At 34.9% G+C, this 25,658-nt stretch overlaps 1 protein-coding gene across 1 annotated transcript in view; it reads right to left on the bottom strand.

Moving 5' to 3' along the window:
- Nucleotides 1-25,658, bottom strand: part of PITPNC1 (phosphatidylinositol transfer protein cytoplasmic 1) — a 361,819-nt gene that overhangs the window by 61,984 nt on the left and 274,177 nt on the right. The window contains exon 6 of the mRNA XM_051995262.1: nucleotides 20,235-20,330. Coding sequence (XP_051851222.1) covers nucleotides 20,235-20,330 — 96 coding nt within the window. The remainder of the gene's footprint in view (nucleotides 1-20,234; nucleotides 20,331-25,658) is intronic.

The following is a 25,658-nucleotide window of genomic DNA, read 5'->3' as shown; positions in this document are numbered from 1 at the left end:
CAATACACCCTACTTTCCTAATCCTGATTGAGCCATAAGAGAACTGCTCAGTGTAAATAAACCCTTTTTTTTTTTTGCCAACTTCAACTTGCAGACTGGGACTGTGATTTCTTTCATTAAACCTGTGACACTGGCCTGTGGACCCCCAAATGCTGTTAGGGTATCTTACTCCTCAACTTTCTGACACTCTAAAATTTATTTAGAGTCATTATTTAAACAATTTGGAAAGATTTGGGTGAGAACTTGGGTGAGTTCTGGTTTTTACTCTGCCATCTTTATGCCACCTCCTCCGAGCTACAATATTTAAAGACTGAAACATCACTGTCCTAAATATACTTAATTTGAATTCAGAACTCAGGAGAACAAATAAGAAAATCAGCTAGTTTAAGCCACATCTTTATTATCACACAACTCACTAAAAAATATAAAATCTTACTGTACTTAATTTTCATTGAATATTAAAAATATTTTAATTTAAAGGACATGCCATCACTTTTGAAATCAAAATCTGTATTTTTGGTTTATCAACAGGGAAAGTGTGGTAGGGAAAACCAGGTGAGTACAATAGCTTTCTGTGGTCACATACTGGGTTTTGTGTTCCTTGGACTAAAACAGAAAATAAGGAAAATCATTTGTTAACCACTTACTGTATGTCATACAATTGGATAAGCACTGGGATACAAAGAGAAAAATGAATAAATTACTTTCAAATCCATTTTCTAATTGAGGAAGACAACACATAAAGAGGAAAATAGATTTATGGCAGGCAGAATAGTTCCATGGATCTAGGGATTTAATGATAGGGCAGATGGTCTGTACCTAATGACTATTGAAAAGGGTTATGGGCCCAAGAGATGGAAGTGGAATAGGGCTCTTGTATACTAAAATAATTGTAATGCTGGTATTATTTGTATAATTCAACTCAACAAACATTAATTAAATGCTTACTATGTGCAAGGTGAGGAGAAACATGTCAAAGAAGATACAATATTGCTTTTAGAGTCAACAAGACCTAAGTTCAAATACATTGTCTCAGATACAAGCTGTGTGATTTGTATTAATTTCTCAGTATTCCACAGAATTCCTTAAGGCTCAGTTAAGAATGGAAACCAATAAAATCACAGGCTTAGATAGCCATTTGCCAGGCACTATGGTAGGTGCTAGAGGCACAGAAAAAAAAAATTAAATAGTTTCTGTCTTCATAAAGTTTACATTCTCCTTATGTCCAAAAAATTCTTTTCTGACAACTTTTTTATAATAACTATTTATTTTCAAAATATATGCAAAGATAGTTTTTGACATTCACCGTTGCAAAACCTATTTTTTTCTTTTCCTAGATAACAAGTAATCCAATATATGTTAAACATGTGCAATTCCAGTATATATATTTAGATATTTATCATGCTGCACAGGAAAAATCAGATCAAGAAAGGAAAAAATGAGAAAGAAAAAAAAAAGCAAGCAAACAATAAAAATGGTTATGTACATTCAAACCCCACAGTGTTCTTTATGGATGCAGATGGTTCTTTCCATCACAAGTCTATTGGAATTGGCCAAAATCACTTCATTGTTAAAAAGTGCCATGTTTGACTAAACTTTTCATAGTAGCTGATCCATAAACTGTACTGTGCCCAATAAGGGTCACCCCTATCACTTTATCTTTGAGTTCCAATGCAGAGAGAGTTAAGAGTAAGTCTGAAAGAGAAAAGTAATTACACGCTACTCTTTTATGTTATATAGTTGCCAGAAGACTATGGAAAAGAGAGAATTCTATAGATAGTCATTAGTGATGAAGTTAGAATAGCTGTTGGTCAACATGTACGTCTATACAGATTCGTGCATAAGCAATGAATTCTCATATAGGACAAAGATGAAGACAGCAGAATACATGAAAGACAAATATTAATGTTAATTAGCAAATAGTAATTAGTGACGATAAAAGTTGGAGTAGCTTGTGGTCATCTTGTACAAAATTATGCAAATCTGGATATGAGAGGTGCATTCCCAAAACACTGTCCCATGTGTAACAAAGATAAGGATACCAGAGTATAGGAGAGATGAACATTAATATTAATTAGTGAAGATTAAGTTAGAATAGCTGTACAAGACTATATAAACTTCTGAAAGAGAAACAAACTCTCATGTGTAACAAAGATAAAAACATATCCACACATGAAAGACAAATATTAATATGTTAATATTTGCTAAAATATGAATTAGTAAAGATGAAGTTAGTATGGCTGTGGGTCATCTTCTATGTATTGTACAAACTTGTACAACAGAGAGACACATTTTAATGTCTGACAAAGATGAGGAGACCAGAGTATGTGAATCAAATATTAATATTAATTTGTCATGAAGTTAAATAGCTGCTTGTTAGTTGCCATTTATATAATTGTACAAACTAGTATATGAGAGACAAACTCGCATAGCAAACTTTCCATGGCAAAGATGAGACCAGAATATGTAAGAAAAAATTTTAGTATTAATTAATAAATATTAATAAGTTGAGAAGTCAAATAGCTGCTAGTCACCTTGTATAATTGTACAGATTTTCATATAAGAAACAAACTTGCATTTATGACAAGGATCAGACCAGAATATGTGAAAGATAATTACAAATATTAATTAGTTATGATGAAATTAAATAGCTGTTGGCCACTTTGTATTATATAAACTTATACATAAGAGACAAACTCCAAAGAGAAATATTAATATTAATTAGTAAATATTAATAAATTAAGATGAAATCAAATAGCTGTTGGTCACCTTGTATATAACTGTACAAATATTCACAAGAAACCAGCTCTCATGTGTGATAAGGAATACAGGAGGGGAAATATGAATATTATAAATATTTGCTAAAACATTAATTAGTGATGATGAAACTACAGTACTTGCTGGTCACTTTCTACATAATTGTATAAATGTGCACACGGGAGGCAAACTACCATAAAGGATAAAGATGAGGACATTAGAATTTTGTCCCCTGATGAACTTCAAAGTTTTTTTTTTTTTTAATTCAAATCATTCAGTCATTTAAGCCAGCCTTAATATAAAGTGGCTTGCCATTTGAATTGCTTATTGGCATGTTCTATTGCTCAAATGAAGCTTAAGAAGATAGATATTAGTATCATTGCTGGGATCTTCTTAGCTAGGGGCACAGACTTGTATAGAAGATTTTATTGACTTATGTCTATAGCTTCCCATTGAAGGGAACATATGGATCTGATGTAAACTGAGATCTTTTGGAGGGAAATGGTGTAAATTGTATCCCTTTTAACCTTTTGGGGGGACTCTGATGTAACCTGTGTCTCCTTTGGGGGGACTCTCAAACCCTAGGAAAAACACACTTTTCCTAGACAACACCCTTAAGTTAAGTGGTCTCACTGATTAGTCCCTTGAACTGCTCCCAGCTGGGGCCTGGGAAAACCCCTGAAAAAGTCTCTGAAGGCTAAATAAAAGGCAACCTGCCATGGGCCAAGGGGATCCCATTGCTGTTAGAGGATCTCTTACCCTCAGGACTCACACCTCATCTGATCCAGATTCCCCTAGGCAAAAGAGTTAACAATTGGATATTAGGGAAATTGGGATATTACTAGAGTTAGCTTTTCTAAGGCACTTTTTTTCCTTTAAAAGAAAATTAATCCTACAATGGAGAATTAGTCCTACTAAAAGAGGTGACTAGGAAGAAAGTCATGATCTAATAAAATATTTGGGAAAGAACAGCACTTCCTAGCACTTAAGGTTCTCCTTTCTAACCTGATTTCCAGCTATTCATTCCAAAGCCTTTGGCCAGGCTGGTTGACTCACACAATCTTCTGAATCATACAGACCCTTTGCTCTTTCCTTCCTGTCTCTGCTTCTGTTTTTGTCACTTCCCTTCCTACCTGGTTCAGTCCACTTTTGGAGCCTAACTATATATTAATGGGGCTAGACAAGAGGGAATAACTAACTTTGCTCACCATTAACAAAAGCACCAATAGCCACACACTATTGCTAGATTTACACTTTGATGCAACAGAAGATAGATGAAAACTAGAGTTTTCTTGTGAAAAAGAACTTTATCCAATATGCTAACAGTGATTCCAAGGCCAAAAAAAAATCAGCACAGGAATTTTACAAAGCCAATTTTTCTTTAGATCCACAGAACCATGGCATGGTAGGGAATCTAAAACAGATTTGTCTGTTTCTCCAGGAAGAAATGTCAATTGCCAACACTGGAATAGCTCAGGTTGGGAGGCTATTTAATGTATTTTTTTCCTTTCCAATTTTTGTTTAGCCTATGCCATGTCACTGCTACTGCTGAAATGGCTGAATATTAGGACTAAGTCTTCATAATTCTCTACTCTGGAATCACAGGCTACAGTCTTATCCAAGGTACCATGATAGAATGCAAGGATTCCTAACCTTTTTTCTAGTTCTGAACTCTTTTGGCAGTCTAGTCAAATATATGCATCACTCTGCAGAATAACATTTTTAAGTTTAAAAAATAAAATTCTCAAAATATATGGAAAAAACCCCAAGTTGACTCAAGGGGAAAAAATATTGGGAGTCAGGAAATATGGGTGCATTTCCAGGCTCTGACATCAGCTATGTACTTTTGGGTAAATAACTTGACCTCAGTTTCCTCAGATATAAAATAAGGATTCCCTTCATTAGAAAAGTTAATAGTTATCTTGAAGAATCTTAAAGAACAGTAGAAATGTGAGTAATTATGAGTATGTTTCTTCCAAAAGGCCTTAAGATAAACTGCATGTCCCATGGTAATGTTAAATATCTGATATGGATGAGGTCATGTCATTCCACAGATTAAAACAAACATATAAACAAATCCTTAACACCACCTCTGTCACTATTGGCTAAAAGTCAAACTTCTTGCCTTGGCATTTGAAACCATCCACAACTTGTACCAGCCTACCTATCTAAACTTATTGCCAGTTATTCATCTTTTCAAATCTTCTAGCCAGGCTGGTTTTCTTACACTGTCTTCTGAATCATAGAGACTTTGCCATCTCTTCTTTGTTTCTGCTTCTTCTTTTGTCATATTGCCTGCTGAGAAAGTTCTCCCTTTTTCCTGTCATAAACCTTCTTAGGAATCCATCATGCATTCCTCCAAACAATCATTAATTAATTAGTGACCAGGCAAAAAGCACCGAGCTAGGTGTTGGGAAAAGAATAAAAGTGATACTTTCAGTATGGAGCGTTCATTCAATCTAGGACTTCTTTTAACAATAATTGTCATCATAAATCCTGGGATTCTTGATTTTTTTTGCTGAGCCTGAGAACATGCATGAGGAGCAAGAGGTGAATGAGGAACAAAGGAGATTTCAGTTTTATATATGACAAAAATTCCTAATAGTTAGACCTGCACAAAAGTGACATAAGCTCACTGCAGAACATGAAGGATAGACTGGATGACCACAGGGATATTCAAGGAGAGATCTCTGTTTAAAATATGAATTACATTAAATATCTCTGAGACCACTCCCAACGCTAAGATTCTCTAAATAAATCATGGACTACTTCATGACCCAGATGTGACATTCTAGGTAGTGCAATGAATAGAGGGCTGAGTCTGGAGTGAGGAAGATCTGAATTCAAATGCAGAATTGAACAATAAATAGTTGTGTGTCCTTGAGCAAGTCATTTACCTCCTATCTGCCTCAGTTTCCTCATCTGTTAAATGAAGGGATTGATCTAAAAGGCCTTACAAGTTTCCTTCCAGCTCTAGCATTATAATCCCATGAAAGATATTTTTCTTTGATGTTTTCTCTCTGTATCTAGGATATGCTGAATTTCCTCTGTGGCAAAATTGAACAGATACAATGTAATGGCAGGTGTGAAAATCAGAATATTAGCAGTGAATGGGGAGAGAAGCTAATCCTACCTCCTCGTTGTACAGATGAGAAAACTGAACTCAGAGAGCGGAATAATTTGTTCAAAATCAAACAGCCACCAAACAGCAAGCTTGGCAACCTGAGCTTTTTTTTTTTTTTCTTTCCAAATTCAATGTTCTTTTTACATGTTTACTTCACTGTACGTCTTCCCCATTTTATCAAATGGGGGACAATTGTGTGGCACAGTGGATAGAGCACTGGGCTTGGAATCAGGAGGACTCATCTTCCTGAGTTCAAATCTGGCTTCAGACCCACACTAGTTGTGTGACTCTAGACAAGTCTCTTGACTCTTTTTGCTTCAGTTTCCTCAACTGTAAAATAAACTGGAGAAAGAAATGGCAAATCACTTTTTCTTAGTCAAGAAAACCTCAAATGGGGTTATAAAGAGTGGAACATGATTGAACAACAAGAAAAGAAGGACCAACTAACGTCTGCTCCCACCCTCAACAACAAACTGCAACCAGTGACCCAGGACACTGCAGGTATCCTTTCTACAAACACATCTTCAAGTTTGTTGCTTTGATAGTTCCTTTTTTCTCAGATGCCACTGAAAGAGATCTCAGGGGAATATGTCATCTGTGTTCTTATGCTGTCTCCTGGATGAATTGGTAAGAGAGCCTGTCTGGAATTTTATTTTAAAATTTTTTTCTTCCATATACTGTTCTCTCTATGAATTACATTTTCTTTGACTGATCTAGTTCCAGGGAAGGCTATAAATGTATCACCCTTTCTAACAGTTCAGATTCTGCCACCCGAAGCTTCATCCTGAACCTCCTACCCAGAGCTTGGAAAGGCAGAGGCCACTGGAGGGTAACCTTCACCAGAGGCTGTTATCTTTCATAGTTTTATATGCTGTCCTTGGGGGAACAACAGCAGCTGTGTTCTCTCTCCATGCAAGAGATATAATCGGTCATCTTATTATCCGAGACGAAGGTGGGAGAAGTAGGAAGTAGGACAAGTTAAAACATCATAAAACAACTGGTTTACATTCAGAAAAAACAGATGAATTGGGGGTTCATCTTAAGGGAGAAAAACAACAGTAGCAACACAGAAGACTGAATAGAACATTGTCCCTAATCCTCCCATCCCTCAAAAAAAAAAAGTAGTTATATTAAATGCAGTTGCAAAGGCTTGGGTTTGGATCTTGGTTCACCACTCAGGATTTCAACATTGTTATTTGTAAAATGAGAGAGATGGACGTGCTGTTCTCTAGGGTTCCTTCCAGTTCTTATTGCTATGAGACTATAAATCTGATGATTTGGAGGAAATGGCAAAACTTGCCCACTCTTATCCACTTAGCAGGACAGAAAATAAAAACACTTTTAATGAGATGGGAAATATGATTTGTATAAAGCATTTTATGCTGATAGAAACAGTGAAGAATGACAGAATATACTGTTCTTTTTAGTTTGGTTTTCTTGAACAGCTATATGGCACAGAGTATAGTTTTAGATATGGACTCTGAATTTTAGACTTGAATTTAATTAGCCTTATACTAGCTGTATAAACTTGGGCAAGTCAGTTCTGTTTGCCCAATAAAATGGGGATAATAAGAGCACTTACTTCTTTAGATGATTGTGAGGATAAAATATTAATGTATACGTTTAAAAAGGAGATTCTACTAATATATGAATAAAAAAATTTACTATAATTTTCTTATGATTACACCTTCATTATTAAGTACCTGCAACAAACCAGGTACTATTCTAGGTGCTAGAGATCAAAAAACAAAAAAAAAAGGTAATCTAGCTTTTGGGGTACTTCCATTTTACTGGATAGTATTTGCTGGCATAAGATAGTATTACTGACACACACTTATCACTTCTGAGTCTTCTGGAGGGGCTTTGGATGCCAGAGGCTTAAAATGTGACATTATGCCATTTGCTCAAATCATACCTGCCACTTGCCCCCTAACAGAAGTCAAAATTATGGGCTTTACAAATGGTTGTGGTGTGAGGCAGATAGGTAGGACAGTGGATAGAATAATGGTTCTAGAGTCAGGAGGACCCAAGTTCAAATTCTGCTTCATAAACTTATTAGCAGTATGACCCTAGGCAGATCACTTAATGATAAAAAAAAGAAAGAAAGAAAGAAAGAAAGAAAAGAAAGAAAGAAAGAAAGAAAGAAAGAAAGAAAGAAAGAAAGAAAGAAAGAAAAAAAGAAGAAAGAAAGAAGAAAGAAAGAAAGAAAGAAAAAAAGAAGGAAGGAAGGAAGGAAGGAAGGAAGGAAGGAAGGAAGGAAGGAAGGAAGGAAGGAAGGAAGGAAGGAAGGAGGAAACAAGATAAAAAATGTTATGGTGGGTACTGGGGCATTAGTTGAAACAAAGAGGCTAAGCATGTTTATGGCTGTGGCTGGAGCCAAGGCACATCTCTGGGGGCTTATGAGTAATCCTTACCTGTCAAGGTTACTACCAAAGTCCTACATGGGAAAGTTGCCAGTTGCCCTTTAGGGACCCAGCTTGAATTGTGGTTAGGATAAGCAGCTCTAGGTCTACACTATCTGACAAAGAAAATTATGGATTTTTGGATTCATTACAATGCCCAAACCCTACTCATTCAATTTTCTAATAACTTGTTTCCAGACAAGGATTCACTAGTTCTGAACATACCAAAACTAATCTCAAAGTGGGCTTGGGCTGACAACTGAAACTTGAGTGGCAAGGGATTAGAGGAAGGGAGTTACATTTTGGCCAATGCAAGAATTTATCTCCCAACCACAAAACAAGTACAACTTGCTTATTCTTTGTTCATTGCTCTACTTTACTGCATTTGTGGCAATTATTAATTCTCCCCCACCCTATTCCTGACCATGTGAATCAGGGTAAAGTGAGTTGAAATGGTGATGCAAACACTGGAGGACTGGGCTTTGTAGTTGACAACATGCTGAGATTAGCAGAGATAATGTCTTTGCTTGAGAGATCATATATTTTATTTCTGACTGTGATGCCCTAGGGGTGCCCATACCAAAATGAGAGTAGAACTTAAAACTGAGTGGCTCTTAGAAATTGGAGTTGGGGCATTTCACTTGGATACAAAAACTTTAGCTTTGCAAAATTAAAATCCAGTGAAAGGATTTTATTTTAAAGTGTTAGTTTATCATGATTTTCACCAAGAATATTTCCCAAATCCTGATTGGTGATGGCAGAAGACAGACAAATAAGAAGTTTTGGATAGAAAATTATTAGTCCTAGTACCTTCCATGAAAAGGTTTTCTGGAAAATTTATGGACCTGCTGAATCTGGAGATTTTGCTATTTGTCTTGGGGAAAAGAGGAAAAAAGATGAAAGAGTTCTTCAAATTTCTTCCTTTTGCCTCAGATGACAATGTGTGGAAAGAAATGTCTATAAGTGAGTGACCCAGATAACTCAACCTTGGATTTGTAAGCACCAAAAGATCTAAAAATGAACATAGTCTAAATGTGGTTCAGCTTTTCCTATTCTTTGGTATTTGTAAAAACTATAAAGACAAAAAAACTCTAGAACGTCAGATGTCTCAGAAAGAAAAATAAACAATGCTGGTTGACAAATGTCAAACTAATGACAACAATGAAATAATTTACTTTGTTAGATAGCTCTAGGGTCTACTTACCCTAAACCACCATTCACATTATTAGGCTGGGTCCTAAAGGCCAGTTGGTAACTTCTTCATGTAGGACTTTAGAAATAACCTTGACAAGTAAGGATTGCTCATAAGTCCCCAGAAATGTGGTTCTTTCATTATCAGTTGATTTCAATTGGCCAGTAGTGTGATTAGTTTTAAGAAATGGTTATTTGCAAAGATGGCATGATAAAAATAGGTGGTACAAAATATCCCCCAAATCAGGAGCATACACTCCCATAAATTCATGTGAAGTCTAAGAAAAAGAGGACTTAAGCTTAAAAAGCACATGTGGCAAAATATGTGTTGTTTAGCGTACCAGGATACACACATACACACCAGGGAAATATTCGGGGACCCCAAACTACTACCCAGCTATATTGCCTTGCCATGAAAGAAGTTGGACCTGATTCCTCCCCTCTTTTCCTTTGCGCTTCAGATCACAGTTTGAATTAGAAAAGATGTTTGATTTAGAAAAACTTTTATAGAGATCATTTATAATCCAAAGGCCTCATTTTGCAGAAGAAACTAAATCCTAAATGGAGAAGTCATTTTCATCAAGGTCATATGGCTGGCAAATGGAAAAGTCAGAGATTGAACTCTGGTATGCTGACAACTTTATATTTGGTCATGGTAAGAAAGAGTGTCAAATATACCAGGAAAAATATACTTACATAAATAATATTTTAAAAGGCTCCCAATTTATCATTTAAAACATTTTGGCTCTACATAGTTCTTCTATGTACAGAAATGGTACTATGCTCTTCTAAAATAAAATCCATATCTGATCCTTTCCAATTCCCATATGTGGTTCAATTGTTGTGACTTTCTTGTTCAGCTAACAGGAATTTCTCTGGGTTTAAGATAAGGATCTAGTTCTCCATTAAAAAACCCTAACCTTTTCTCAGAAACTATTTCTGGAAACTGTTAGGCCTGATTCCTGATTTTGTCATAGATGTCTGTTTGACCCATTTCATGGGTGTAATATGGGTTTGGACTGGTACTATAGATTTGCATTCTTCCTCATGCTTTGAACTAAAATGGATGGAGTTCTGCGAATGAAGAAATTATAAAATATGGCTATGGCAACCAGAATGGTTTGAAAGAGAAACAGCTGAAGTAGCAGAGCATTAGGGATGGAGGTCACTTTGAATGGGGACTGAGCTAAGTTTTGAAGGGCTGAAGGCTTTTGTTCACAGTTCTGCTACCTAAGCAAGAATCTGAAAAAATTTCAAGTGGCTGGTGAAAAAACCTTTTCTCTCTTTCTCTCTTCCTTTCAGAAAGGAAGGAAGCTCAAAAGAACGACAGGTGCATGAGACAAGAACCTCATCCTTTCTCTACCATTTGAGAGAAGGGAGGCAGGAGCAAAAGGAGAAGGAGGAACCCAAGGGAAGGTTTTACCTAAAGGCAAGCTCTAAGGACAGAGATGCATATGGTCTGGACAAATCAATCTGTTGGGAGATAAGGAAGTCCCCCTCATGCCTCCACAAAGGCAAGCATCTGTGGCAAGCAAACAAATGCATAATGTCTCAGTTGAAAGTCTGGGTTTATTATAGTGCTTGAAGCCACAGAGTTATTAACATAGTACTTAGTTTTCTCCTTGCCTCTTTTTATCTTTGTTTCTGAAAAACTGTCTTTTGCACCAGAAAATTCCAGGATTCATCAAATGCTCTTCCCAATTCCAACTACTCTGTTCCCTTCATTGTATTAGGAGTGATGGGAAAGTCAGTATTCAAGTTGACTAATTATGTTGGGTTGTGTTTTATTATTGCCTGCTAAAGAAACTTGGGTGACCCACTCATAAATAATGCTCCAGTACTGAAGCTAAAACAGATGCATGGCTATTTTTGTTATTTAGCAAACATCCAACCTATCACAGTATGTCTGGAATCAGGGACCCAAATTTGTCCTTGAGATACAACACATGGACCTTGAAACTCTTCCCTCAGTACCATTAAGGCTGATTTATGGCATAATAAATAAGTCAGTTAAAGAATTTGATTGCCATAGAAGCAAAGTGACTCCCAATGGGGTTTAAATTTTTTCTTATATATTGGATATTAAAATCAGTTTAAAAAAACTTTTAAATGCACAAAAGAAACCAAAAAAAAAAAAAAAAGGATAGAAGGGGTCACAAATAGGATAGTTTTGTTTATTATTATGCTAAATTTTATTATGTATGTATGTATATAAACATCCTGCATAATATCTATCTATCTATATACAAATTATATGAAAGAGGCTTAGTTTCTTAAATATATGTCTTCCTTGTTTTGTATACTAAAATGCTCATTTTTACTGGTGATGGTTAAGTTTAAATTAAAAAAAGAAATTTTAATATAAAAATTCTAACCCTATTTTGTCAAATGTTTAGTGCAGGCATCAGTTCTGCAGCTGCTATCCTTAAATGGAATGGGAAGATTCAGGGTGGAAAAGAAAGAGAGGTTGGTATGAATCACTTCCTTGTATTTCACAAAGTAATCCAAAGGAAGGGACTTATAATACCATCTATTTATCCTACATCCTAAAGCCAACCATAACTATTTCATCCTAAATAGAATCTGCAATATACATAATGCTGGATTTTAGGTCAGAAAGGTCTAAGTTCAAATCCCACCTATGACTCTTCACAACTGCACAACTATGGGCAACTAAGTTCCCCTCTGAGCTTCAGTTTCCTCGTTTTTCAGATGAAGAAAAAAAATCTTTAATTCCTACCTTTTAGAGTCATTGGGAGATTCAAGTGAGATTGTTTATGTGAAGCATTTTAATAAATTTAAAGTATTACATAAATACAAGTTATCATACTTATTTTCCAGTTATATGTTGATTAAGGGCAGGTTGGTGGCATAGTGGATAGAATGCTGGGTCTGGAGTCAGGAAGACCTGACTCATTTACTAGCTGTGTGATCCTAGGAAAGTCACTTAATCCTGCTTGCCCCATTTCTTTATTCTTAAAAATGAGCTGGAGAAAGAAATAGCTAAAATACTAGAGTGGTATGCCAAGAAAACCCTCGAAGGAAGAGTCTAACAGGATTGAAAAACAATTAAACATAATTATAGTCATTGAACTTGGCATCCTGAACTTAAGATCCTCCAGATCCAAACAACCTATATAAAGCTAATATTTGATGATTTCAAATCAAAGATGGGAAAATGTGAAAATGGTGAGAAATGTGAGAAAATATATGTTCACTAACAAAAAATGGAAGAGAATAAAGCCTTGAGGATTGTATTAGAAGCCTCATGTTCCTATATGATAAAAACCTTTTTGTTGTTATTATTTTTAATAATTTTTAACAAATTAAAAAATAAAAACAATATTGTTTTTAACAACAACAATTTTTTTTAACAATGCCTCTAATAAGGAATAATTGTCACAAGACGACAAATGAAAACAATAAATTTTTAACAGGTTTTTCAATCCTGTTAGACTCTTCCTTCGAGGGTTTTCTTGGCATACCACTTTTTATTTTTAAATTACAAGCAAAGATAGTTTTCAACATTCAGCCTTGTAAAACCTTGTGTTCTAAATTTTTCTCCAATCTTCCACTCTCCAATCCAATAGTTAAACATGTACAGTTCTTCTATTCATATTTCCACATTTAGATGAATATCTTTTTAAAAAAGAAAATGAGCAGTCACTGGACATAAGAAGTATCAAGAAAGACTAGAGAGAATAAAATAGATTTTTAACATACAGGAAAAGACTTGTTATTCATGTGGGAGTTATCCCTGGATTAGCTGCTTATATGTAGTTGGACCAACAGAATCAAGATCAGAATAACGAGTAAAAGTTATATGTGCAATGAACAACAGAATTCTGAATTATGTAAATAAGTAATTGAAAATCAAAAATGGGAAATGGACAACAGATAGGACATTGACAACAACTATAATAATGTCATCCTGAAGTTTAACCACTGAAAAAGTGCTCTATGAATATTATCTCACTTTAATCTCATAACAATTCTGGGAGAACAGGAGAAGTTAGATTATCACAGTTTTCTAGATGAAAAACACAAGGAAGCCTTATTAAATGAATTGCTGAAGCAGACAGCTAATAAGTGTCTGAGGTCTTCCTCAGTGATTGAAGTTCTTCCTGATTCTTAAGTTCAGTATTTTATCCACTGGGACATCTAGCTGCCTCTAATAAGGAATAATTGTCACAACAGACAAATGAAAAGAACTCAGAAAGTACCTTAGTCTGCAAACATATGACTTACTCACCAAAGAGAGCTGGCTGCCAATGGCAACATTGGGTTAGAACATAAAGTTGTTTGTAAAATTTTATGAAGGATAATAGATTATTTATGAACAATATTGTTTCATAAAGTAGAGAAGAACAGTGGAGGATAAAACCAATTTAAGGAAAGTGTGGCAAGATATCCTAAAGTCATCCCAAGAGCATTAAAGAAAGATAAAAAGGAAATAAAGGCTTCATACAGAAGAAAAATGGGAAAGATTTGCAAAAGTCATTTTAACAAACTATTTTGTCTGTTAAGGATATAGGAAGTATCATTCTTGATCCCTAACATCTCACTTGGACCTAAACATCCCAATTAGACCTTAACATTCCACTCAAATTCTAATGCCCCACTTGGACCTTAACATTCCCCACTTGGACTTTAATATCCCAACTGACTTTATTATTACATCCTCAAGATGCTTATAGAAATGGACACTAAAGAGAAAAAAAGATGGTAAATATATATATATATAAAAGATCTGTACTTAAGGCACTATAATTCTGAGAACTTTGAAGGACAGACAGAAAAGGTTATCTGAAGGAGCAAAAAAATACCAAAGATATGGGAGAAAAATTTCAGACCTTGTTAATATTGAAAAAAAAAAAGTGATTGAGAAGAAGAGAATTGGGGAGAAGGAAGGGAACTAGCATTTATTAAGCTTCTATTATGTACCAGGAACTGTATTAAGGGCTTTACAAATGTCTCATTTTATGAGAATATCAATAATTATCAGCCAAATGCCTAAAATTCCATGTTTACAAAATCTTTATGAGAGTCATCTATGTACAAATCAGAGTAAAGAAGCTTTCACAAGCAATATTTAATAATGGACCACATATTTATCATCTCACAATTAAATCAAAGTTATACAGAACAGAACTCATTGTGCTTATTGTTTGTTGATTAACTTCCACTCCTCCAAAAAAAGCATTCAATTTGATAGAACAAAATGCTGTCTAAGAGCTCTTTTACAAAAAGGTATCTTCTAGCTATATATCAAGATGATTCAGGATTTCTTGGAAAAGGTAAAATTAGAAATAACTCCATTCAATGGCCCTCAGAAATTAGGTAGAACATTAGGTAAGACACAAAATGGGGAGATATATGCTCAAACATGGTTTGGCCAACTATGATGGAGTAACACAGCTCAGAGTAACAGTTGAGTAAGGATTTCCTATGGATCCTTCTTCAGAGGGATCTCTGGATGCTTCTGTTTGCTGATGGGATTGTCATATTTCAATAAATTATTAAAGAAAATAGGCCTGATATCTTACACCAACGGGCTTAAATAGAAATTGAAAGAATTCACTAATCACCACCTAAAAGTGATCCCAAAATGAAAACTACCATGACTATTAGAGATAAATTCAGGAGCTTCCAGGGAAGGAGAAAATATAGTAAGCAGCCAGAAAGAAATCATTCCAATACTGTGGAACCACAGTCAGGATCACACAAGATTTAGCAGTTTCTACATTAAAGAAATAGAGGACTTGGAATATGATATTTCAGACAGCAAAAAAGCTAGGATTACAGTAAAAAATAATTCTTCAGGGTAAAAATGGATATTTAATGAAAAAGAAGACTTTCAAGCATTCCTGATGAAAAGATCAGAGCTGAATAGAAAATTTGACATTTAAACGGAACTTGAGAGAAGCATGAAAAAGTAAACCTAACTGTTTATATTCCTATATGGAATGATGATAAATCTAACTCCTAAGAACTGTGTTATTATTAGGGCAATTATAAAACTTTAAGTAGATAGGGGGCATGGGAATGCATCTATTATATTGAAAAGATCTCTTTAAAAAAGGGTGAAAGATATTTGTACTGGGAAAAAGGGAGAAGGGAGAGGTAGAATGAGGAGTATTTTCTCACATAAAAGAGGTACACAAAGAAGAGCTTTTACTGTGGAGGGAAAAATGGTGAGGGATGATAGTGGACACTGAACCTTACTCTCAACAGAATTGGATCAGAGAAGGAAGCCCGCACACACACACACACAGAGACACACACACAAAAACACACACAGACACACACACACACACACACACACAGACATACACATACACACACACACACACACACACACACACACACACACACCTTGGAGTATCTATATTACCCAATAAGAAAATAGGAGTGGAAAGGGATAACATGAGATGTTATGGGCCAGAATTCTGAATTTGAAACAAAGGATTCTTACAAGGTATTAAGTCAGTGGAATTGATAGAAACAACAGTTATTTAATTTAGCATGGTTCAGTATGATTATTTAATCCTATAATTTAATCCTACAAGGAGATATGGGCCAGAACTTGAAATAAGGTCCTAAGTGGAATTGAGGAGATGATGGTTAAATTAGTTTAGCATTGATTTAATCCTACAACAAATAATGGTTTCCTAGTGATACAATGATTGGTGCATAGTCAGTGTGGAACATATAAGCGAGAAGCTTTTAGGGCCAAAAAGAGACAAGCACACTAGAAGCTCTCGGAGGCAGAGACAGATTCATTCCATCTTCCACCTTTGTGGTGACTGGAGGCTGAAGCACAAACCTTTGTAGAGTCGGGGAGATTCAGAAGCCAGAGAAGGCAGGCGGAAGCTCAAGCTCTCAGAACCAAAGAAAGAGATAGGACTATAAAAGAGCTAACAGGGCCCCAGGAAAGGAGACACTCCTTTTTTGATTTGGACTTTAAAACCTGGCTGCACTTGTGATGATTACTGAACTGAAAGGAAGGCTGCTACCAGAGATCCCAAGAAAACCTCAATAGAGAACATTACATTTTAGAGAGAACATTACAATGAGATATACAGGAAAGTAGATATGGAGATGATAAAAGGGAGGGAAGATTAGAGAAGTATTAGGCAGAAGCAAAAAAGACTTTTGAGGGGAGACAAAATAAAAAGTGAGAAAAAGGATAAATAGAAGAAAATAGGCTGGAAGGAAAAATATAATTAGTAATCATAATTGTGAATGTGAATGGGGTGAAGTAATATAAAACATTTTTAGAACATTGTTTCTCTGATAAAGGCATAATTTCTTAAATATATAGGGAACTGAGTCAAACTGATAAAACTTAGAGCCATTCTCCAATTGAAAAATAGTCAAGGGATAAACAATTTTCAGAAGAAGAAATGAAAGCTATCCAAAATCATGAAAAAATGCTCTAAGTCACTATTGATTAGAGAAAAACAAATTAAAACAACTCTGTGGTACTACTTTATAACTATTAGATATGACAAATGATAGAGGAGATGAAGGGAATAAATACACTAATGCACAGCTGGTTCAATTGTAAACTGTTCCAACCACTCTGGAGGACAACTTGGAACTATACCCAAAGGGTTATAACACTTTGACTCAGAAATTCCCCCCATAGAGATAAAAAAAAGGGAAAGGACCTATATGCAAAAAAATAAAATAAAACAAAAACTAAAAAACAAAAAACCCTCATAACACCTAGATTTTTTGGTAGCAAAGAATTGGAAATTGAGGAGATGCTCATCAATTATAGAATGGCTGAACAAACTGGCATATGATTGTAATAGAATACTACTGTGATGTGGGAAATGATAAAAGAGGTGGCTTCAGAAAAATGGCAAGACACATATGAACTGATGCAAAGTGAAGTAAGACTGGGAAATCATTTGCATAGTAATAGCAGTGTTGTAAAGATATTCAACTGTGAAAATCTTGGCTTCTTTGGTCAATACAATGATCCAAGAAAATCAAAGAACTCATGATGAAAAAAATACTATCCACCTCCAGAGAAAGAACTAAGGAGCACTGAGTGCAGACTGAAGTATAATTTTCTAGCTTTTTTTTTTCTTTGCTTTATTTTATAACATGGCTAACATGGAAATACCTTTTGCATGATTTTGCATGTACAACTGATATCACTTTGCTTGTTTTCTCAGAGTTTCTCTCTCCTTCTCAGTTGGGGAGGAATGAATATAGAATATAAAAATAAAATAAACTAGAAAAATTAAAAATGAGTTCAATGTAGCCAGAAATAGAGAAGTAAATGATAGGTATAGGAAGGATACATTATGTAATCAAGAAGAAATTTTGAAAATCAGAAGTAAAGGATTTCATCAAAGCACTACATGACAAGAAGAGATGATGAAATAACCATATAAGAGATAATTGGTTTAAAGGAATAAGCATTTATACAGGACCATTTTTACACTAAGCACTCTGCTAAGTATTTTACAATTATTATCTCATTTGATCCTTACATGGATCAAAGTTAGGTGGTTTTATTATCCCCATTTTACAAAGAAGGAAACTGATACAAATAGAGTGATTTGCCAGGGTAGCACAGCTAGTGAATGTAGCCACGCTTGAATGTAGCCTGTATTGCAGGCCCACTGCCCAATACACTGTTCCATCAAGGTGGACAACCAGAATGTTCCACTAGTACATCACAATGTTGGCAGAAATCAAGAAAGGCCCTCGGGACGCTGAATGAACGAGACCCCATTACAGCAAATTCTTCAAAGAACATTGACAGAAATTGCACATGGATGGGATGATAGAAGGAACTCCCAGATCAGTGAGATCACAGATCTATTTGAGTAACTGTAAAGTGCTTAGCACAATATCTGGCATATAATAGTAGCTATAAAAACATTAGCCATTCTTATTTGAGCTCTCTGTTCTTTGAATGGTAGTATCTCAAATATATTAGGAGATCACATCACTTGGCTATCTCTTCATTTCTATTAGATGAGTGGACAGTTTCTAATCGACAAATATTTATTAAGTTACTGCTTGGTGCAGGGTATTGCTTAAAGCACAGGGCTAGGAGCTATTTTGCAACCTCATTCTATGATTATCTATGCCTCGAGAGTCCCTGTGTAATTCATGGTCTGATGGCATTGCAGTGAAGTCACTCTCTATAAATGAAGATACATAGGTCTTCTGGGATGCTGAAAGGAAGTCTGAATGTAGGAGTGATACAGTGAAAAGCATGCAAGATTTGGAGTCAGGGAATTTGAGTTTAAATCCCCTGGTACTTATTACCTAAGTCAGGGTTTCTTATGGTCACCAACTCCTTTTCATCTGAGAAATTATTTACATGACCGGGTATATAGGTGTACAAAACAAACATTTATTAATAATAAATCATAATTTCACAATCCCCACATTCAGCTATGAGAACCCATATAGGGTTATGAAACTGAGGCTTAAATAATTTTGGGCAAATTTGTGCTTTGCTTTCCTATCCAGAAACATGAAGAGGACGGACTAGCTGATCTAAAAGCCAACTGAATCTGTCATTTTGTGAGCAGAGGATACCCTATCCATGTTCTTTGAAAACTGAACTCTCTTCATGAGACAATTTCAATGTAAAACTACCTGGAAACAGTGGGGATGAGAAGGGATGATCTTAATTTACCTGAATTACTTGAACAGCACCAACATTTTATGTACAAGTCCTAAATAAGTAATTTTGATGAAAAATTCAAGAAGTCTGACTTCTAAAACCAGCAAATTTAAACTCAATTTTCTTTCTTTTGTTCTTGTGGAAGATGCCAATAGAGGCTTCTTCTAAGTTCATGTAGATATCTTAAGATTTTTCCATAGAAATATGTAGGTTTATAAAGATTATATTGTATAGAAGCTTCTGCTGACATGTTTACATTTCTTCTCCTGTCATAAAGGACTCTTGCCTGGGCATTGCTTATACAGAGAATTCTATAAGTAAAAGACAAATAGGATACCCAAGTTATAACTTCATGTTATAAAAATAAAAGCTTAGCATTTATATAGTGTAAAGTGCAAAATGCTTTACAAATATCTCATTTGATCCTCACAACAGCTCTGGGTGATAAGCACTATTATTGTTCTCATTTTACAGATGAGGGAAAAAGAGGTAGAAGGATGTGAAGTCACACAGAGCTCATAAGTGTGTGAGGTTAGATTTAAATTCATGCTTCCCTGACTCCAGGCCCAGAACTTCAACCATTGCTCCACCTGGCCACTCTGAAATTATGCAGAGTCCTTAGACATTAGACACTTTACTTGCAGACCTGGAGCCAAAGAGTCTAACAGAATGCAATTTCTATGTCTATGGTGTCTCTGAATAATCCATGCCCTCACTGTATGCATCGAAAGCAACACTTTGGTAAGTATGAATGGGTTAATGGAGAAACTTCAAAATCAATGAGATCACAGATCTATGTGGGTAATTAATTATAAAGTGTTTATCACATTATCTAGCACATAGTAAACATTAATTTAAAAAATGTTAACTCTTATTATTTAAACCATCTATAAAAAGTAGGTGGATATCTCAAATATATTAGCTGACCACATAACTTGGTATTTCCACATTTCTGTTAGGTGAGTAGATAATCTTAAATCAACAAATATTTACTAAATAACTTCTACATGAAGGTTATCATTTTTTAAAATGGATAAGAGATTTCCTAGATCTGTCTAAACAGCATTAACCTGTGATTCAGCCCCAGTCTGTTGCTTACCTCAGATTCCTTATAGTAGCGCTCAGGGATTTCATCACAGGCAATATCAATAAAACAAACTTCTCGTTCTACATCTTTGGCTTCATTGTCAAAAATCTGAAAGAAGAGAAGGACACGTTCAAAAGTCAGTCAAGCTAGGTGATGTCCTCCATGAAGAAAGATGGCTAACACCCACCAGTAAATGCCTGAGGCAGCATTATAAGCCCAGAATTTCCCAGATGGAGGTTTCTTTCTCTTTATTAACATGCTGTGAAAATCATAAAAGGCTTTTTTTACTCCAGATTTTAGTTTTTCTTACAGCAGAAATAAAGAACCTTCAGTGAGTGAGGGGTGAGAGGACATGGGCTTTGTTTAAGCACAACAGCAAAGGAAGATCCTTCTAAGTATTTTTAGAAGAAACTTTGGAAATTAGAAGGGCAGGAAATGGAGCAAAAATGTCTCAATAAAGAGTTAGCCAGGTAGCACAGTAGATAGAGCACCAGAGGCACCTGAAGTCAGGAGGATCAGAGTACAAATCTGACCTCAGACACTTAATACTTCCTAATTGTGTGACCCTGGACAAGGCACTTAACCTCAATTGCCTCAGAAAAAAAAAAAAAAAAAAAAAAAAAAAAGCCTCAATGAGATGGACCCAACCAAAAGTGGAAAACAACCAGTCTTAACCTTCAAAAGGCCATTTGGTATAGGATGGCCTTCTATTCAATTGGCTTTGAATTTTAAACTCTTTTTTTGGTATTCCAAACCAAACCAACTATTCCTTTCCAAAAGCTGCATAGATAAAATTCTTGATAGAAATTAGCATTTTAAGTAGTGTCTACGCTATATCCTGTGTTTTCTTTTAAATTTTTTTTTCTGATATTTTTGCCTTCAGTTTACCCTCTGGTCTAATGAAAAGTAGCTAAGTACATTTCTTTAAAGCTGAAGACTGATTCCTGGCATGACTAGCACTTGAAATAAAATGCTTCAGGCCACTCCTAAAGCCAATATAGGAGTAGCAGCTGGCTTGTTTTGCCCATTCAAAAGGAAGAGAAAGAAATATTTTTCAAGTTTGACAGAATGAAGTCCACAAAATGAAACATAAGGCTACCAGTCTGCGAGTTTCTTTCAGTTAAACACAAAGAAAACAGAGATTTGTGTTGTGAGTGAGATCATTACAAAAACAAGTGGGAGGCTTGACAATATTATGGATCATAAAAGAAGTTGAGGAGGGTTTGCATTTGGAAATTGAAAATAAGAGAAATTTAAATTCACAGGAGAGACAGACTGAGTTAATATTGGGCCTAAAGTGGGGAAAACCTGGGTTCCCATCCTGCCCTTGACATTCTCAGGTGAATAATTAGCTATGTGGTCTATTGATGAAAAAAGTCATTTAATCTAATGACTTTATGTTTCTCAGGTAACCTTTTAGAACTTATTTTAGAGACAGATCCTTCATTAAACAGGGGACTAAATAAAGCATATATTAATTGCTAACTGATCAATCAGTCAGTCAACTTGATGTAATAGGACTCTTTGGTCCCCTGATCTTTGTAGGGGACCTGGGTCAGGAAGCCCTGAATCTTCTAGTTCTGGACCATTACCTCCCACCCTTAATTCATCTAGAGATTACTCTTTTAGCTCACCACCCTCAACTCTTAATTCATCTGGAGATTACTCTAGCCCACAGCCCTAGATTCATCCAGAGATTTCTCCCTAGCTCTGGGCTAGATAAGACTAAATAAAATTGAACTTTGTCTCTCAGTTATTACAATCAGGAATACAGCTTGCTGAGAACTCGCAGTATCACAATAAACCCCTAATTTGCCAATCTTAACTTGGAGACTGGGATTGAGAATTCTTTCTCAAAACTTGCGACACCAGCCTGAGGACTCCCAAATGCTGTTAGGGTGTCTTACCCCTCAACAAACTTACTAAATTTACTTCTTAAATTTACTAAATTTAATGTAACTTAAATTAAATATTAAATTTAGTCAATTTGTTAAAGCCCTTACTATGTGTCAGTCATTGTGCCATGTGCTGGAGACCACAAATCGAAAAGTCTGTTAATTGTCTCTGATCTCAAGAAACACATGTTCAACAGAGGTTTCAGCAGCAAGTCAGATAGAAAGGTATCACCTAAAGGTCCTTAGGGTGCAGTAGCAAAAAAGATGGTAAGGCCTCTCTTTTTTTTCTTCAATAGAATTTTATTTTTCCAAATACATGCAAAGATAGTTTTCAACATTCATCTTTGCAAAATCTTGTGTTCCAAAATTTTCACTCTCCTTTCCCTCTCCCTAAGACAGCAAGCAATCTGATATAGGTTAAATATGTTCAATTCCTCTAAACATATTTCCATATTCATTAGACTGCCTAAGAAAAATCTAAAGGGGAAAAATCATGAGGAAGAAAGAAAAAACAAGTAAACGAACAACAACAAAAAGGTGAAAATACTATGCTTTGAGCTACATTTAATCTCCCTAGTTCTCTTTCTGGATGCAGAAAGCACTTTGCATCTCAAATCTATTGGAATTGCCTTGAATCACTGCATTGTTGAAAAAAAGGGTCTCTTCTTTAATGTCATTCCCACTGATAAAATCATAACAGTTTCTGATGTTGAATCATTTGACTTTTGTGAGAACTTTCTTTCCTAGGGTTTTTTAGTAACTGTGGTTGTAGCACCAGAAGAAGCCATGGGCAGGCTGTATCTCCACCAAGGATTGCTTCCCAGGATGGCGATTCTGCACACTGGGCTGGAAGCATCACTATTTCCAAGGCTCTTGGGTGCAAGATTGTAGGCAGAAGGTTCCTATACTCAGGATACCTACCTACATTGAAGACATTATAGATTCTTCACATTAAACTGACAAGATCAAAACTAATGGAAGAGAAATATCAGGGGCAGAAATCACTGATGACAGTATGATTCTACAATGATTCTTTCAGGAGGGGGTACTTGTGAATGAAAGAAGAATGGACAAAAGCTCAAATAACCTTTCTAGGAGACAATCCTACCTAAAAGTGACTGGGGAACAGAAAGAGACATTCTTATTTGTTCATACAACATCAAAATGAGAATGCTCCTTCAGTAGTCATCAATGGCTCCAGAAAGAACAAAACATTTAGTCCAAAGCCAAAAGGAAGCTCAGCTGCATGTGTCTGATGATGAAAGGATATTGCAAAGACCAAAACTGCATCTACTAAATATTTAAGGAACAATTAAATCCAATACTATATAAACTATTTGGAAAAATAGACAAAAAAGGTCTCCTGCCTTATTCTCTTTATGATACGAACATGGTGCTGATATCTAAACCAGGAAGAGCAAAAACAGAAAAAGAAAACTATAGAATAGTTTCCATAATGAATAATGATGCAAAAATTTTAAATAAAACACTAGCAAGAATATTACAGCACTATATCACAAAGATCAAAAATATGACTAAGTGGGATTTATACCAGGAATGCAAGACTGGTTCAATATTAGGAAAACTATCAGCATAATTGATTATATCAATAACAAAACCAACAGAAATAATGATTACTTCAATAAGTTCAGAAAAAGCTTTTGACAAATACAGCAACCCATTCCTATCAAAAACAAAAGAGACATAGGAATAAATGGAGTTTTCCTTAAATTGATAAGTAGTAGCATTCTAAAACCATGAGGAAGCACTACTGTAATAGGATAAATCAGAAGCCTTCCCAGTAAGATGAGGATAATCTCATCTAGAAGATAATCTTATCTAGAAGATAAACTAAATTCCTATAGACAAATATAAAATACTTGCCTGCCAAGACAAACCTAGGAACTATATGAACACAATTATAAAACACTTTTCATACAAATAAAATATCAATTGCTCATGAGTAAACCAAATGAATATAACAAAAATGACAATTCTACCTAAATTAATATACTTATTCAATACCAAACCAATTAAACTATCCAAAAATCATTTTATAAAACTAGCAAAAAATAACAAAATTCTTTTGGAAGAACAGAAAGTCAAGAATAGCAAGGAAATTAATGGGAAAAAAAAGGTGAAGGAAAGTGACCTAGCCATATATTGAGTGTATTATAAAGCAGTAATCATCAAAACAATCTGTTACTGTTTAAGAAATGAAATTTATCAACAAACAATAGATCAAGAGCATGAGATAGAAAATGGATAATTTTGATTATCTTAAATGAAAAAATCTTAGCACAAAGAAAAGCAGAAAGCTAGGAAACAATTTTTACAGCAAGTGTCTCTGATAAAGTCCTCATTTTTCAAACATATACAGAACTGAGTCAATTTATAATAATACAACTTATTTCCCAATTAATAAAAGGTCAAAGGACATGAATAGGCAGTTTTCAGGTAAAGAAATCAGTCATATGAAAGTCATAATCATATGAAAAATACTCTAAATCACTACTGATTAGAGAAATACAACTCAAAGCAACTTTGAGGAACCTCCTCACACATATTAAGTTGGCTAATATGACAAAAAAGGAAAATGTTAAGCATTGGAGAGGATGTGGGAAAATTGAGATACTAATGAATTGTTGGTGAAGTTGTAAACTAATCCAACCATTCTGAAGAACAATTTGTTACTATGCCCAAAAAGCTATAAAATTGCACATGTCCTTTGATTCAGCAATACCACTATTAGGTCTTTTCTCAAAGAGATTTTTTAAAAAGGAAAAAGGCCTTTTTATATGAAAAGATTTATAACAGCTCTTTTTGTAGTGTTAAAGAATTGGAAATTAAAGAGATATCCATCAATTGGAGAATGGCTGAACAAGTTATGGAATAATACTTTAATGGAATACTATTGTTCTATAAGAAATACTGAGTAGTATTCTTTCAGAAAATTTTGGAAAAACATACACGAACTGATGCAAAGATAAGTGAGTCAAACCAGCAAAATATTGTACACATTAATAGGATTATTGTAAGATGATCAACTATGCTTAGCTATTCTAAGCAATACAATGATCCAAGACAATTCAAAAAGATAATAAAAAATGGAATCTACCTCCAAAGAAAGAGATAAGACTAAATACATATTAAAGCATACTGTATTTCACTGTCTTTATTTTTTCATGGGGGAGAGGGGGCAGTCATTTCTGTTTTCTTTTGCAATATGATTTATATGGAAATATTGCATGATTACTCATGTATAACCTATACCAACTCCTACTAGATAGGAAAGGGTGAGAGAAAGAACACAAATTTTAAAAATTAAATTAAAATGACTTTTGTGTAAAATTGGAAAAAATTTAATTATTTAAAAATTAATACATTATAGGAACTTGGAATAAAAAGTCTATAAGCCAAGGTTAAGGTGAATGTGGTCAAGCAGGAGATGGAAAGATTAAACATAGACATGTTAGGTAGCAGTAAATTCAAATGGATAGAATGAATGAATTTAATTCTAGTGATTCTTACACATGCTACT

The sequence above is a fragment of the Antechinus flavipes genome, chromosome 4 (genome assembly GCF_016432865.1).
Source record: "Antechinus flavipes isolate AdamAnt ecotype Samford, QLD, Australia chromosome 4, AdamAnt_v2, whole genome shotgun sequence".
NCBI classification, from domain to species: domain Eukaryota; kingdom Metazoa; phylum Chordata; class Mammalia; order Dasyuromorphia; family Dasyuridae; genus Antechinus; species Antechinus flavipes.
This window is presented reverse-complemented; position numbering and strand designations above follow the sequence as displayed.